Genomic DNA, 16,186 nt, shown 5'->3' on the forward strand with positions numbered 1-16,186 from the left:
AAGAGGGAAGCCATAGTTTTGCTGGGATCTAATCAGAGACTTCTGCAAGCAAAGAGTGCTTGCTGGGCTGGTTCTTTGCCAGTAGGGCAGCAGCAGGACATCTGAGGAGGGGACTTGCAGCTGAGAACGCTGTGTTTATATTTTCTCTCTCCACATCACACAGATTAGATCTGCTTTTAAGGTGGAAAGCAGTGATAAGTGTGTTCCTGTGCATTAATGTGTTCCTGTTTGGCCAAATGAGTCACTTCATACCTGCAGCCAAATCTTGGCCCTCTGGCTGGAATTTTCCACAACACCTACAGGAACCAGGAGCACCAGACTCATTATTTTTAGCACCACACATTTTCTTAACTCCCTGCAGCAACTTCCAAAACTTTTACCTTAAAAGACCAAAAACACGCTGTAGTTTTTACTGTTTATAGGTATTTGTATCCAGGCAGCATTTCTGTAGCACCAGGCTTAAAGCAAGACTCTGCCCAGCAGGCTGGAGGTGGGAAATTGTTGCTTTAGGTACAAGTCAGTGTAGAGACAGGGGCCCATGTGCCAAACAGCAGATCCAGTGTATTACTAGCAGCCATAAGATTTCAGTCCATTTCCTTTAGCTCTTGAGTTTTATTCCTAGAAGTAAACCAATTTGAATGTATAAAATCATGTCCCTGACCTCTCATGCAGAAGACTGTCTGTTCCCCATGGGTTTGATCCTCTCCTGCTTTTCCCAGGATTTAAGGATGCTCATGGTGCCTTCTCTTGGAATTATCCTCCAGAAGATGGCTTGTTCCAAGGGGTACCAAGACCCTCTGCCCAGTCACTAAGATGCTTGCCCTTTTTGGGGGGTTTTCCCTTGTCTCCCATCCTGCTGTGCAGTCATCTGCTCTCAGTCATCTGCTCTCCAATCTGCTTAAGCTTCACAGCTTGGGATAGGCAGCTAACCTTCAGCCTTCCTAAATGTCAGGAGAATGATTTTTAAAGTATTTTATCCTCCCCCAAAGTACAGAGAAACACTATTTCAGCTGCCATGCTGTTGGTAGTTCTTCCTTAAGGCATACATTAGGCAGTGTGAGCCCCTGGTTCTTACATGAAGCATCTTATTGCTGCTTCTTAGGAAACACTGTAGTTTAGATAGCAAACATAGGCCAAGATATGAATAATGCACAGCATATTTTACAGACTAAAGTAAGGAAAGGGCAGTGCAGTGATGTGTACATTCAATTGTCTTTTTGTCCTGCTACTGGAGATTGTCTGATGTAGGACTAAAGCAATTCCATTCATGAGGGGACAGAATTTTTTATGTCACATGATTCCCAAGTGAATGGAACCCCAAAGAAATAGTTTGTGTTTAATTACCTCAGCTGCTGTGTCTATTGATTGCAAAGACAGGATGTTTAACAAAAGCCTACAGATGATTTATCTGTCCCAAAACAGCTAGAGACCTTTTGACATTTTTAGATGAGGATATTATGAGATTAGTTATCCTTTAAAGTTATAATTCCTTAAATATATCCAAATTATTTATTGATAGATACCTTAATTTAAAAAATTAAAATGTAGATTAATCTATAACTCTCCAGTTACAGTTATTCTTCAGTTTGAGTCCATTTACAGTTCCTCTATGGAAACAGGCTATCCATTTCTTTTCCATTTAACAGCAAAGCAATTAATAAACCATAAAATTACATCTATATTTCAGTATCTCAGTAACATCACCATCAACCTGAAATCCAACCTAATCCTGGCAGCAAGCCTGTGCGATTGCACCTTGCTCTTGGAAACCTGGATGCTGGTGTTGAAATCTTCTCACAGAGAAGATCTTGGGCAAGCATTGCCTCTTTCCTACTTTTTCCCTTCTTAGTTTTTTATTTTTATAATTTGTCCTCTCCTCCTTTCCCTGATATTCTTCTTATATGAAAGCATTTGAGTAAGCAAAGGACATCTGCAAGTACCATGAGGTGTCCTGTTGTAGCATTTTCTCCACTGTGAAAGTCATTACACAGAAATTCTCCTCAGGTCAGGTCACCTCTACTAAGACAGCAGTCTGGCCATAGGAAACAGGGCAGATACAACTACACCAGGTTTTAAAACTCCCTTTTCATCTATACAAGTTGGCTGTATCCAGAACAAATGAATTTCTTTAAATTTACAGTTAGCCTTGAACTGTAAAGCAGAGTCTGTAATCCCCAGCCATGAATAAAACAGGATCAGAATTTTATATATTTCTCTAGGTGGGATATTTCAGCCACAAAACTTTGCATTTAACCATCAGAGTCGGACTGAAAGGGCAAATACTGTCCTTCAAACCATACATCAATTGAAAAATATGCTGAGCCCACATGAACATGTCTTTCTAAGTGTGCTTTTCACTGGCAGTCAAGAAATCAAGTTTGATTAGAACAGAAATTTGTTAAAAGGAAATTGTTTCATTCATATGCCCAAATACATCCTAAAAATGGACATAATTTTCTGCTGCACTGGTTCATTTGGCCCAGCCAGTGGCCCTTAACCAAGAGGGCTTGAGTGTTGGATCATATTGCCCCCATTATAAAGCCAGAAAAAAATTTATGTAATAAAACCAATTTGCTGACAAATGACAGTGAAACAAATGTCATTGGTTCATGTCTGTGGCAGTAGAAGAAACTTGTGTAATTCAAATACTCAGAGTAAAATTTTCGCTTGGCATTTATAAATTAGACTTTTATTCTAAAATCAATGTTGGAACTAAAAGCAACAGTGATTGCAATGTTAAAATAAGTAATTGAAACATCAGGCAACTCTTTCAGGGTACTCGCTTGCTGGTACACAGAAAGGAAATGACAGGCACCTTCTCTTTGCTGTGCTCGTGACCCACAGTTGACTTGAGATGCCTACAGAATCAGGGGAAATGCGGATAGGGAAAAGAATGAGAGAGCAGACAAAAGCCAAAAAGCAGACAACACAGGCGGCATCATCCAGAAATATGAGGAAACATGAGCCAGGACTTGGAGTTCTGAAACTTTCAACCAAGAGAAATACAGTATGTGCAGTTATAATACTTAAATATTCACTCCTTTTTATCTCTTCTGAAAACAGAGAAGAATGAAGAAGAGGAACAGGAAGCCAAAAGAGAAATAAAACGTAGACTCAGTAGAAAGGTGATGATGTGCTTTTTCGTATTGTGTATTTTTGTACATAGAATTATGTTTCATAAGAATCTAAAAATCAGTATATACACATTGCTGCAAATGTCCATCAGTTATTTTCCAAGATTAGAAATCTGCTTAAAAAGCAGTACAAGCCAAGTCCTTGTTGGGGGAAACCCCATCTTGTCCAGTTCCCCACACCTGGAGAAGCATACCAAGTCTGGCCATATTGCTGTTTCTCAGCAGGGGACATAAGTGACAGTTTTCCTCTGTAGCAGGACCACCCTTGTCACATATGATCCAGGGCAGCCACACCTGTAGATCCACTCTTCCCTAGAGCAGTGGAGAGGGCGGCAAAACAATGTGACCCCCTACTGACATCCCTTCAGTGCTTTTCCAACCACATCAGTGGTCTTAGCTTCTGCAGGTGGGATCATGCTCATTGTCCCTGGAAATGGAGCAGTTCTGTTCTGGGAGAGGATGGGAGGAGCTTTCATAAGTATCCCTGGTCTGCCTGTCTCTGCAAAAATACAGCTTCCTCAATATGATCATCCTTAGTTAATTAAAGTGAATATTGTTTGAGGTGACTGAAACAATTTGGCATCATAATGACCCCTAGATGGTCAAAACCAGGGGTTTTTTTTTTAGGCAGATACTTTCAAATGCCACGTATTTTTGATATTACAGTTTTAACACGGTATAACTGTTAATGCAGATGGCCTAGTGGGGTAGTGCCAGTTGCAAAGTCACAATTAACATTCCAGGGATAACTGTCATGATTCTCTGTGACCTGCCCGACAAAGACTATTTTTATAATTGAAGAAATCAGGTTAGGCTGCCTCCCCATTCCTGCGCAGCACTCCCAGGATGGTGCCTTTTTTTAGACACCTGAAAGTGACCCTATTTAGAAATACCATTAAAGTTCTCTTGAGATTACATCATACCCTCCTCTTTTATTTTATTTCATCTTATTAAGCATACTATTTTCTGCCTCCTGCTTACAGCTCAGTCTGAGGCCTACAGTGGCTGAACTTCAAGCGAGAAGAATCCTTCGATTTAATGAGTACGTGGAGGTCACGGAATCTCCGGATTACGACCGTCGTGCTGACAAGCCTTGGGCCAGGTTAACTCCTGCAGATAAGGCAAGGCACAAATGTAGATTATAAGAAAATGCTTTCATCTGTCACTTTTGGGGAGCTTTCCTCTGGTTTACATTCTCTTGATTGCCAGCATCACAAATGACATCTGCTGGTGACAGCAAGATTGTCATGGTGCTACTGTGCATCTACTGCTTGCAGCTAAGAAAACCCACTCAGGTGCCTATTATGAGCATATTTTCCACCTCCATTATGACAGTTTGGGCCAGAATTTCTAATTTTTGTTTTCTGATTTTTAAAGTCTTGCTAAGACAGATAAAAGTTTACCAAAGGTGGCCCTGCTCTGTGGGAATTCATGCAGGGGTTTACAGGCAGAAGTCTGCATCACTGCTACCAGGAGTTGCTTTTGCCACTCATTTGAGAGAAAAAAAGGTAGAAGCTGCTCCATCCTCCTCAAAGTTCTTGGCCATAACCACCAGTGCAGGAACTGACCACGTGCATGCGGCAGAGCTTCTTGGGAAGTTTGTCCCTAACATCCTACAGTTAATAAAGCTCTGCTGCCTGACTACAAAGGATGAGACAAATGATCCTGTGATTCTCATTTTTAAAAAATATTAGTCAAAGGTTACCATAAGGTACTCTTCCATTTCCCTCTTATACTACTTAATGAAAGGAGAGCTGTAAGATTCAGGTAGCCCAAAGTGGTGGCTCTTAAAGCACTGGGTCTGAGCCAAGACCTGTGAACTTTGTGGAACTCCTGTGATATGTGCTTGACATGAAAAGTGGTGTGTGCATGAACCCACTCTATTTTAGCTAAGGGTAGTGAAACACTGATTTTATTTCAGCTTGTATTTTAATATTAATATTTTAAAATTGCCAGCTAATCTGACAGGTGTATCAGGCCAAGGTGAAATAGTTTAAAATGTAGTTGTAAGACTTTGTAGATATTGGTTATGGGAGATGCTGAGCACTGTCTAGTCCTCCCATAGTCTGTGGGAGGTTAGAGGACCCAGCACCTCCACTTTGACAGAGGTCCCACTAGGGTAAACTGCACAAGAAAAAACAATGGAGTTGCCTTCCTACTTCAGGATAGCAGTTTTTAGTCTCAGTTCATTTTGTAATTAACAGGTGCCCAAGGCTGATCCTGTCAGCCCCAAGTTTGTTGGCTTTAGCAGAAAAGCAGACTTGGGGTTGCCTGGAAACTCTCTTGTCCTTTTTTTTCCCCAGAGAAATCATTCTTCTAATTCCAGTAGAAGCAGAAAATTGTGCTGCAGCTATATTACAGAGCTGGAGCTCTGCTGTCTTTGTTGCTGATTTGGTGCTCAGAAATCACTGTTGCTTCACTAGCTCTACAGCAGCCTCATGTAAGCATGCTGTTGTAGCTAAACACGACCACCCCTGCTTAAAGCAAAGTTTATCATTTATAAGACTGCAGCCTGTTGATGCTATAATTTTATCATGCTGCTTGTCTGTTCTGCACTGAAAGGCATGCACACTAGATGATGTTTCTTTAGGGATTAATGAAATGATACTTTATTTAAAGTGGTGAAAGAAAAGAATGAGTAAGAATAAACTGTCACTTCCATTAACAGTGAAGGTAGGAAGGTGTGTGCCATAGAAACAAAACCCCTTGTAGTATATATTAGAATATTTCAGAAACTGTATTTATTACTTGATGAAGTAAATTGCTTATCAGTCTCTTAATGTAAGCAACAAGGCATTTACAAACTGTACTGAATTTCTGCTGTTCTTTAGTATCTGCCAACTAAAAATCCAAGCCTGAAATGTCCAAATAATTCATGTCATTTTAAATAAAACTAATCAAACCAAGCGATTAATTCCACTTTAAAAAAAATGATTTTCATCTTGCACTCCTGAAGTCCTGTGTCTAGAGGGGAGATACAAGGACTCTGCTGTGCACACAGTGCCTGTGCCGGCAGAGTGACTCACAGCTCCTCAGGGCTGTGCCTGGGGATAGATAGATTAGATAGATAGATAGATAGATAGATAGATAGATAGATAGATAGATAGATAGATAGATAGATAGATAGATTAGATAGATAGATAGATAGATAGATAGAATCCCCTCCTGTCTGCCTACTCAGCAAGTGATTGTCAGGGTAATCCAACCCCTTGCCCATTTTTGTCAGTAGAAGTGTTCTGTTTCCATTTGGGCTTTGTTCACCCATTGCAGTTGATTTGGTGTTTCTTGGTTTACTTTTGGTGCTTGATGCCTTTCATTTCTCTGTAGAGGATGAGTACTTTGAACAGCTGTAATTGAAAAGTCATTCATGTTGATGATCAGAAATGTGTGAGAGCTGTGGATTACAGTAAGAGAAAACTGAAATGGGAACTGTAAGGCACCTGCAATAGTAAGGCCATGTTTCTTTCAGACTCTTTGTTTTCCTGAAAATTCATATTTCTTACAGTTGCATCATTTTTGTTTATTAGGCAGCAATACGAAAAGAACTGAATGAATTCAAAAGCACAGAAATGGAAGTACACGAGGAAAGTCGGCAATTTACCAGGTGGGTGAATCCCCCTTCTTGTGTAAGTGTGAGAAACGAGTATGACAGCAACCCTCTGCTTTCCTGCAAGTTCTCTGCAGTTGTGTCGTGATTTGTGTGGATTCCTATCATGAGTCCCCTTGTTGAATCCCACCACTGATTCTGTTGGAATTCCCACTATTGCTGATACCATCTCTAGCTGATACAGCAGTGCAAGTGACTGCAGTGGACTAGTCACTATGTAGAAAAAGATTGGGGAATCTAAAAAATAATCTTATGCAAGAACCTGTCAGTTCTTACAGATGAAGTTAGTGATCTTCAAGCACACAAAATAAAAGGGGTTTCCTTCTCTGGCAGCACTCCTTGCTCATTAGACTATACATTTGTGTAGATGCATTTCATAAGTGAAAATTAGATGATGTTTTGAACTTCAGAAAAGCTCACCAGTGTTTTGGCGAGCTTTCTAAGGGTCACTTAGGCTCCTGGCAGCAGTTACTGGGGAGCAAGATAGACTCCCATGTTGCCACTTCTAATGTGTTAACGTCCATTTGTTTTGTTCTCTGCTTTGGATAACACCAAGATGTTGTCTGAAGCATTGTTATTTTAAGGAGCTCTGAAGTGTCCACAGTATTTTAGCAAGCCTTCAAATTTGGCAGAATTATTTCTAGGGGAGGGACACACTTTCTGAAATCTTCATGGCATGTGTTCATTTTTCTTGGAAGTTACAAAGGCTGAAAATTGCCACCAGCAATCAAAACTTGATGTTAGGTTGGCCAACATTGTGTACATAGTATTAATGTCTTTGCTTCCCCAGAAAATTAAGTCAAACAAACCCAATTGTCTAAGACTGGGTCCCTTCTGTTTCCTGCTACTGTTTCACCCAAACTCAGGATCTGAGCTAGTGAGTGAGAATCACCCAATTAAAGAATACATCACCAGGAAAATTCATGATGGGTGTTTCATGTATCTGCTACTTCACTGTTTGATTTCACAACTTCAGTGATTCCTTTCTCACCAAAACATGGAGTTGTAAAAAATAATAACTTATCACTTCTGTGTAGATACAACATAAACAAATTAATTTTTAAAAATTCAAACCAGTTTCACAGACAGTAAACCTAAGCCAGAAGATGAACCAGAATGCAGGGTTTTAATATAGTGTTGCATTCTGAACACTAGAAAATACATTTTTCAAACATGGAGATGTATCTTTTAATTTGGCTTCTGATGTCATTTTCTCTTTAGGTAGAACATAATATATCTTTTTCAGAATGTATAAAAATACTACTTTTAAAAAAAGAGCATCCCAAGGGAGAGAATAAAAATAGCAGGTATAGAAACCAACCCCCTGCTTACATTGTTGTGTTTCTTGAGTTGCTTTGCAATTTGAAGCCTAAGTACAGACAGGCATGATTCATACAAAAAGAATTGGATATTTTTTCATGAGCTTTGAGAACAGATGAGACTGATTACAACTGGATTCTTGAAACCAGGAATCTCATTGAGTGACAAACCAGTAAAAAAGTGAGTTACTTTCTTCAAGGAGGGCCTTTAGAAATGGAGTAAAAAATAGGAACAGCCAAATTGTGATAAATACAGGCAATGATTCGATAGGGTCCTGAAAGAATTTCAACCTGAGGGAAATTAGGTTTTTTGTGTTCCTTATCCATGCTCTTTTGTTTCACTGATCATGTTGTAGAGTTACTATACAGAAGTCAGAAGAGTAACACTAGAAAGAGTTAATTAAGAGCAGAATAACATGTAAATGTTTTAAGTGAAAACAAGTCAAAAATTGCAATTTGGAAAATACAATGAGATCCCATTTTCCCTGGGACATCTCATTAAAAATTATGTTTTCTGCTACATAATATTGGATTGATACAAAAAAAAGTGATTTAAGAAAACCATAGACAGAAGTCTCTAGCCAGAAAATTAATTTCTCATACGCTAATTATTTTCAAGATTACTGAGATTATGCAAACCAAAAGGCACTTGCATTGGCACCTGATTAGCAAAGGCTATTCTGTGACAGACTGAGATAATAAGGAAGCTGCTTACTAAACAAAAATAGTTTATAGTAAATGGTTTCCTATACTATTGCAAATTAAATATAGATTATTTAATATTATAATCTGTACTTATAATATATTTGAAATGTTAAAAATTTATATCAAACTTGGAAAAAAAAGAACAATGGGTTTCATTGTTCATTATTTACTGTAATGACTGTCAATTGACTGGTTTTCTAGTCCTAGTAAATTAGACTGATTCTTTCTGTTATTTCATAACAAAATCCAAGAAAATTAGTTTCTAAAAGTCAAGAAATCAATACAAGTTTGGGAGGAGCATATTAGCAGGTGTTCATGAAGTGTTTCTAATGAAAATGCTATATATAGTCCAGTATATTGTTTTTCCACAAAATACAAAACCCCTGTCTTTTTAGCAATCCTCTGTACCCTCATTTAGCAGATGAGCCGCATAGTTGTGGATGTCAGGCTTTGTGCACACCTCCTTCATTTGAGAAATGCATCCCTGTATTGTACTGAATCAACTTACAGGGATAATGTGTGGAACTATTAAGAGAAAATGTGTCAAACAAAAACTTAGGTACATCTGTTGTGTAGATGTATCATTATCTATGCCTTTTTCAAGCTACTCCATCTTTTACTACTTCATGGACAGATAAATTTTTAAAGCCATCTAAACAGAGATATATATCTATACACTGAGAACCTGAAACCGGTGCCCTCCTTACCCTTTTGCTTGGATTCATTACATTTAACATGATTTAGAATTTCAATTGCTGTAGGTTCCTAACTTATTATAGAAAGGGTTGGTGACACTTTTTGGAGCAACCCACTTCTCTAGCCATCATACAGGCAATCTGGAGTGATGCACATGCCCTACCTAAAAGCCTAAAAAAGTGAGGTATATTTGGGTCTCCATGTACCTCAGTTCACTGCTGTTAATAAGAAGAAAGCATCTGAAATGCTAGAAAACTTGCTGCTTACTTAAAAGAAAATACAAAATTTTTGTTATCCTCATTTTACACAAGGACTAAAACCCCAGAATTTTAATTTTTATGGTTTAGCAAATCTTTTCTGATAATACTTACTGACAGTATTTGCAAATAATGGATGCAGTTGTAGCTAAATCTGTATTGGTAAACAGACTGGAGACTCTTCTCTGGCCCTGAGGCCAGCAAGCTTAGCACAGCTTGAATCCATGCAGTTAACCTGTTCCTCTTACCTCAAAACAGGGTAATGTCCCCCCCTTCCCAGCCTGCCTGCTGTCCTGTGCTAACCCCAACCATGCCCGGGCAGTACCTGAAAGCACTGTCTGACCCAAGGAAAACTCTGCCAGGGACCACACTGGCAGGTTATTGGCACGGACAGACAGTGACACACCAGTGCTTGAGCCACACCAAATCTCTCTTTGGTTTTCTAAGTAGAGAGAGATGGACAGCAGGAAATAACAGGTCTGACTCTAAACCAACACATCAGGAAAATCAGGAATAACTGGCCGACAAAAGGAAACAGCTGTGACAACGGGATGAGGATCAGTGTCATGGTCAGTTGAAATAACACAATTCTAAGATTTTAATTTATCTTTCCAGGTTTCATCGTCCATAACTGTTTGACCACATCCCATATTTCAAGTAACAATTTTCTTTGGGGAAATCATTGCGTCCTGAAGACCTGAAATTGCACTGGAACTTGATTACGAGTGTGTGCTACAGCTTACCCTGAGGCTAATGAAGAAAGTGGCCCTTGTCTTTGTCAATGGACAAATGATTAGTCTAGGAGGAGAACCCACAAGAAACGTTTGTCCATGTCCAGACAAACCACAGTTCTGTGGCCAGCCCACAGGGACAAGCCAGTGGACTTCTTTGTGAGAGCTCCACGAGTCAGGAAGTGCTGAAGACAATCGCTGGAGAGCCTGCTGCCAGGATCTCACCGGGCTTCATGGGGCTGGGACTGAGGGGAACAAAGAGGGAGTGTGGGTGACAAAAGAACTGAGAGCTGGGGGAAAAGAGACTTTGTCTGTCAGTCCACAGAGCTAAGTGGAATGGATGGGACTGCTCAACAATGCATTTGGCCAGTGGGAATCATTTTTTAAAAGAAAGACTGTAAGCAACTGTGCATGTAGGTTTTTTTCAGTGGCTGCAGCCTGTCTTAAAAAGATAGCAAGCCATAAGTCCTCGTGTCATCAGTACTTTAGGAAGAACTATCATTTTCTTTGGTGCCAGTAAATACAGTTGCCAGAAATTAGTCCTAGTATAACTCAACTGTCTTTTTTTAAATCCCAGTGCACATGCTTCAGGAAAACACATGGAACATTCATAAAGAACAAGTAATATATTTTTTGGTTTTTTAATGTTGACATACTCTGGATCCTCAGAGATACATAAACAGGATTTGAAGGACAAATAATGTGACACTATGAATGCAATGAAATGCTTTGTGTTTAGAAACACTCCTTGCTGGCTGTCACTTGCCAGTCAAACCAGAGGGATCATTGTCTTTGTCATCCATGGCAGGCAGTAGTGACAACTTTGACATCATGCTAGTGTGAATCCAAAGTCAGAATTGAAATTAGGCACAGAAGTCTTTATTAATAGGCCTGAGCAGTGACTACTAATGTAACTTTTTACATTTAAGGACTCTTGCACTGCTTTGAGGAAGAACTCCCAGACGAATGAGTGTGTCTTCAGCTAATGGTCCTTTAAAAGTGAAAGAAAAATCCTTGGAGTGTCTCCAGCCTGTTTCGTTGAGTGTGAAGAATGCTTCTTAGATTCCTAATTTTTTATACTATCTTGAAATTGTACATGTGAATAGAATGCTATTAAAATTAAGTGGTATGGAGTGTGAAAGGCAATACATGGTTTTTCTAAGTTGGCCCAAAGGCCTATTAAAAAGCCTGTGGCATTGTTTACACTAAGAAATTCTCTGTCCTATATTAGCACTTATTTATCCTTTGAATTAGTGTACACAACATTGGGGGGGGTCTGGAATTCACATATGCATACATTTAATGCAGTATTACAATATATTTGCTATTTATCCTTTCTAATGTGTGTACATATTACAATTTATTTTTGTCTTTTATGTGTCCTGTTCAGTTTTTAATTATGAAGTGTAAGTATTTCTTTTTCTGGCAATAAAAGATCTGTGTAGATGTGATTTTTACCTCAGAACCTGTGATAGATTCTTGTGGAATGTGTTTAGTTTATAAAATTGAAGGTTGTTGTTAGAAATGTCAGCCTGAAGGCAGGAAGGCAATTTGGTGGCTAAAATTAGATATCCCTCTTTAGAGCTATTTACAACAAGACCAGGTTTGCATAAATGAGGTGGATTATTTTAATGAAGAACACTTCCAGTAACAGAAGAGTGCTTTCCAACAGCTGTCACTCTCTGTCACTCTATTATTTTTAAAGACATTGGGAAAACTTTTTTAAAAAATGGTAAAATTTAAGTGACTGTTAGGATCCATTACACTTTGGTAAAAATCTAATGATGTACAAGCCACAAAATATCAATACCAAATAAAAAAACCATCTGCATGCTTGTAGCAAAGAAAAGGAAGCAGCACCTTCCTTTTTTAATGGAATCAATAAGAGCCATTAGGATTCCATTTGCAGAAAATAAGCTTCTGGAAAGTCCATCATTTTATAAATATAGAAACACCACTTTGACATCAAGGAAGCAGTGAAAATGTATTCTTTGGCACTAAATCATACAGGAATTTGCAGGGCATTAGGTTTGTCAGCAATTCTGGTAGAATGCTAATTTTTATTTTTAGAATTTGAAGAGTAAACTCAAAAGTTACACTAGAATAGTTCTGCTTAAACTTTTTTTTGCTGATGTTGCCAAATTTAGGAATGTGTGTCCAAAATCATATAAAGGTCTACTATGTTGACTTTGAAGTATAAAACACAGTATTTCACTTCAAAGGAAATGAGAGGAGCAATTAAATAGATCTCAGTGTTGCATTAATCACATTGAAACATTTGGTAGCAGCCAAGATACTGAAGGCAGAAAGACAGCTGTTACACAGGCAGAATAACTTGGACAAAGGTAAGGTCAGACTATAAATATTTTATATAAGACAGTAGCTCCACCACCATGCCAAGGTACACAGAGGTTACACAAGCAAACCAAAATTTCTTAAACTCTTAGGATGAAGTGAAAAAATTGACTTTGCAAGAAGACATTCCTCTATACTAGGCCTGGACCATGGATGGCAAGTCACATGCCAACCTTATTGTTTTAAGAGTAATAACACAAAGATGAGGATACAACTTCTGGCTCAGACTTCTTCAAGCTGACTTAATGTCATAAGAAATAAGGATGTGTAGGTGAGGTGTCACTTAGGCTTTTCCTATCTTCCTTCTGGGGTTGGAAGGGTTTTTTTAAACTATTCCTTCCAAGCTATTTCTAGTTGCAGGACTCTAGCCTTGGTAGAGATGCTGAGTTAGTTTTTAATTTCTTACTATTTTGACAATAATCAGGTGCATTGTGTGGCCTACAGTTCAGCGAACTAATTAAGCCCATTTATGTAACTGGACAAAAAGAGTTACCTTTATGGGAACTTATGTAAAATCTTTCGTAGTATACTACATAACATTATTATAAGATGGAGCAGAATTAGAACTTCAAACTATTCATAGTGTATTGTATCCACACAGAGACACAGAATTATATATACTATTTTTGTATTCTAAATACAAAATTTAGAACTTAGAATTTAGAATTTTGAAATTAAATTTTTAAAATGTAAAAATTGAATTTAGAAATTTAGAATTTCATGGCAGATTTTTTTGGCAGAGAAACAACAGCTGTAAATTGTTGTCCATGCAATAAAAATAATGAGAATTTGGTATGTCACCATATGCAGTGGAGCAAGTTTGCTTAGTGAGTTTCTGCTGTCTCTCCTAGTTGTCTCTATTGATAAGTTCAAATGTTTTCCAGTTGCATCAACAACCCATTGGAAATATTACACCATATACCTGCTTTGGTGGTGCATGCCTTCTAGAAGGGAAAAATACTCTAAGTCCTGAGAAATTAATGAGTTAATAATCCTAGAGTTAAAAATAAAAAGATGTTAAACAGGCAAAGAAAAAACAGCATTCTTCATGCAAAGTATAGTACAGTCCAGTGGGCTAAGAGGGATCAGTATGATAATTTTTATCAATTTGGACGAATCATTTAATTGTCACGCACAAGATATAACAAACCTTACACACGATACCTATGTTCCCACAGAGTCAGGTATGTCAACATCCACAGAAAGAGAAAATGAGCACCTTGAAGTAGTGGCTTCTGAAATTATCTCACATATAATATTTATCAGTATAATCACACATCACAGTATGTTGCTGTGTGTGCAAAAGAATGGATGCTTAATCAAATCCTTATTTCTTCTTCACATAAAAAATTGAAATAGTTCTAGAGTGTCTTGTCTCTCCTTTTTCAGGTTATACATATTAATCTTTGTAACTCAGATAGAGTCTATCTGGATTTTTTAAATTGTGCTATATATGTTGACTCAACAAGAACTAAAAAAAAAAAAGCTAATGATTATTTAAGCTAATATCATTTCAATTAGTGATTTGAAACATTTTAGGACCAGAAGTAACATCTCTTCAAAGTCATTGTAAGTATTCATGGCCATTTGTAGTTCTACAAGACTGCATTTATTTGTTGGGTTTATAATTTACCTACAGTTGTGCCTGTCCCTTGCTGTGGTGGACTTCACTGACCTCTGATGTGGTGTGGGGCAGGACAGCCCCACCATCTGCTTTGGCCAACCTGAGCACCTCTTAGAGAAGCATCACAACCTCAGTGCTGACATGGAAAAACCTAATAACCCTATCAGATAAGCACCCATTTTTTAACTTGAAAGCCAAATGAAAGCTGTGAAACAAAGGGATGAAGTATCCCTGATATTATAGAAATTAGACCCCTCCTTCCAGGTGAAGTGAGTGCTTGGTTTCCTGCAGAGATACTTCAAACTCAGATCTGTAACTAATAATGCTACAGCTACATGAGAGAACTTGTTTCAAAGTAACAGGTGCTTAACCTGACTATAAACTCAGTCTGAGTCCCGATTTTGTATCATCATCAAGTGCAAAAAGATCCAGCCAGCAACAGATCAAAAACATCTAATCCAGTCTGGCAGCCGGGGAATCAACCAAAACGCCCTGACTGTCTGCAGCTGGCAGGGCTTGGAGTCAGGGCAGGGAGAGCCACACAGTCACCTGGTACCTGGCAGCACAGGCCTGTGTGAGCACTGCTGACATCCTAAGCAGAGACCAGAATATTGGCCCATGTCTTAATGTCTGTTAATGCTTTAATGACAAAGCAAACCGAGCTGAATGCCTACATTTGCATGAGACTGTCAGGTGCACATGAACCATGTGTTCAACACTTTTGTGTCCTCTGGTTTCAATGATCTTCAGGAGTTAAGACCTGCGCCATTGTAAACTAAACTGAAAATATACTCAGGGTGAAAAAGCAAGTATGGATAAAATTGTCTTCTGCCTTTAGGATCTTCCACATTTAGTTCCATTATTGTTGCTAGCTGTAGTCTTATTACACCAAGATCAGTACAATATTCACTGATGGGGCATAGATTATGATGAAAAGAAAAAAATATATTCTGAAAGATTTTATAAAGATGATACAAAAATATTTTGAAGGTCAAATTAAAAGAAAAAAAAAAGCAGTCCCCAGAATAGCTTAAAACTTCTATTTAACAGAAATCTGGAAAAAAAACCCACCAAAACTTATGAAACTGTATCTATACAGAGAAAGGGAGAAATGGAGTGAAATTAACATATATTTGCTGTAATGTTCAAACAGGTTTATATTTATAAACTCTAATAATTAATAAGGTCTTGTTTTACTTTGTTTCCTTTTTGTTTCAAGATTTTAATGGAAATAAAGCTCATATGAACTAGACACAGCATTTCACCAATATTTTGTAGAAACTACATATTGCATTGGATAGAAACAAAGAAAGCAATGGTATTATCTGTATCTTTTTGTTCAAGCATAAATTCTTTATATTAAAAAAAATCCTGCAATACTATGTCAAATTTAACAATATTTGAACATTGTTATGATATAGTAAAATGTTAAAACATTGCTCAACATATCTTCCATTCACTACTTTGTGTGGTGGTATATTGATTTGTAAACTTGTACAAATTTTGGAATTAAAGAAATACTGTGTTTTGGATTATTATTATTATTTTAGCTGGTGTGATTTGAAACAAAAATATCAATGGCTTGTTTGAACGGGCATTCGACTGTATCAGCAGGGGAAGGGTGTGGAGATGGCACATGCTTAATTGCCTGCAACTGGTTAAATACCTCTTAAGTTTTGGGGGGAAGAGGGGCTATCCTTAAAAAAAAAAAAAACACAAACAAACCAGAATTCTATTTACAACCGAACTGCAAATCTG

At 38.0% G+C, this 16,186-nt stretch overlaps 1 protein-coding gene across 2 annotated transcripts in view; it reads left to right on the top strand.

Annotated features, from left to right (window-relative positions):
- PHACTR2 (phosphatase and actin regulator 2) overlaps nt 1-15,966 on the top strand; it is a 135,383-nt gene extending 119,417 nt beyond the window's left edge. Inside the window, exons 9-12 of one of the 2 annotated variants that reach the window (XM_031056268.1) lie at nt 3,064-3,125; nt 4,118-4,255; nt 6,662-6,738; nt 10,334-15,966. In XM_031056268.1, coding sequence (XP_030912128.1) covers nt 3,064-3,125; nt 4,118-4,255; nt 6,662-6,738; nt 10,334-10,349 — 293 coding nt within the window. In that variant the 3' untranslated portion in view covers nt 10,350-15,966. The remainder of the gene's footprint in view (nt 1-3,063; nt 3,126-4,117; nt 4,256-6,661; nt 6,739-10,333) is intronic. The other variant, XM_005420141.3, reaches the window with a different exon arrangement.
- The last annotated feature ends 220 nt before the right edge of the window (nt 15,967-16,186 follow it).

This window comes from Geospiza fortis, unplaced genomic scaffold, assembly GCF_000277835.1.
Source record: "Geospiza fortis unplaced genomic scaffold, GeoFor_1.0 scaffold162, whole genome shotgun sequence".
Classification (NCBI taxonomy): domain Eukaryota; kingdom Metazoa; phylum Chordata; class Aves; order Passeriformes; family Thraupidae; genus Geospiza; species Geospiza fortis.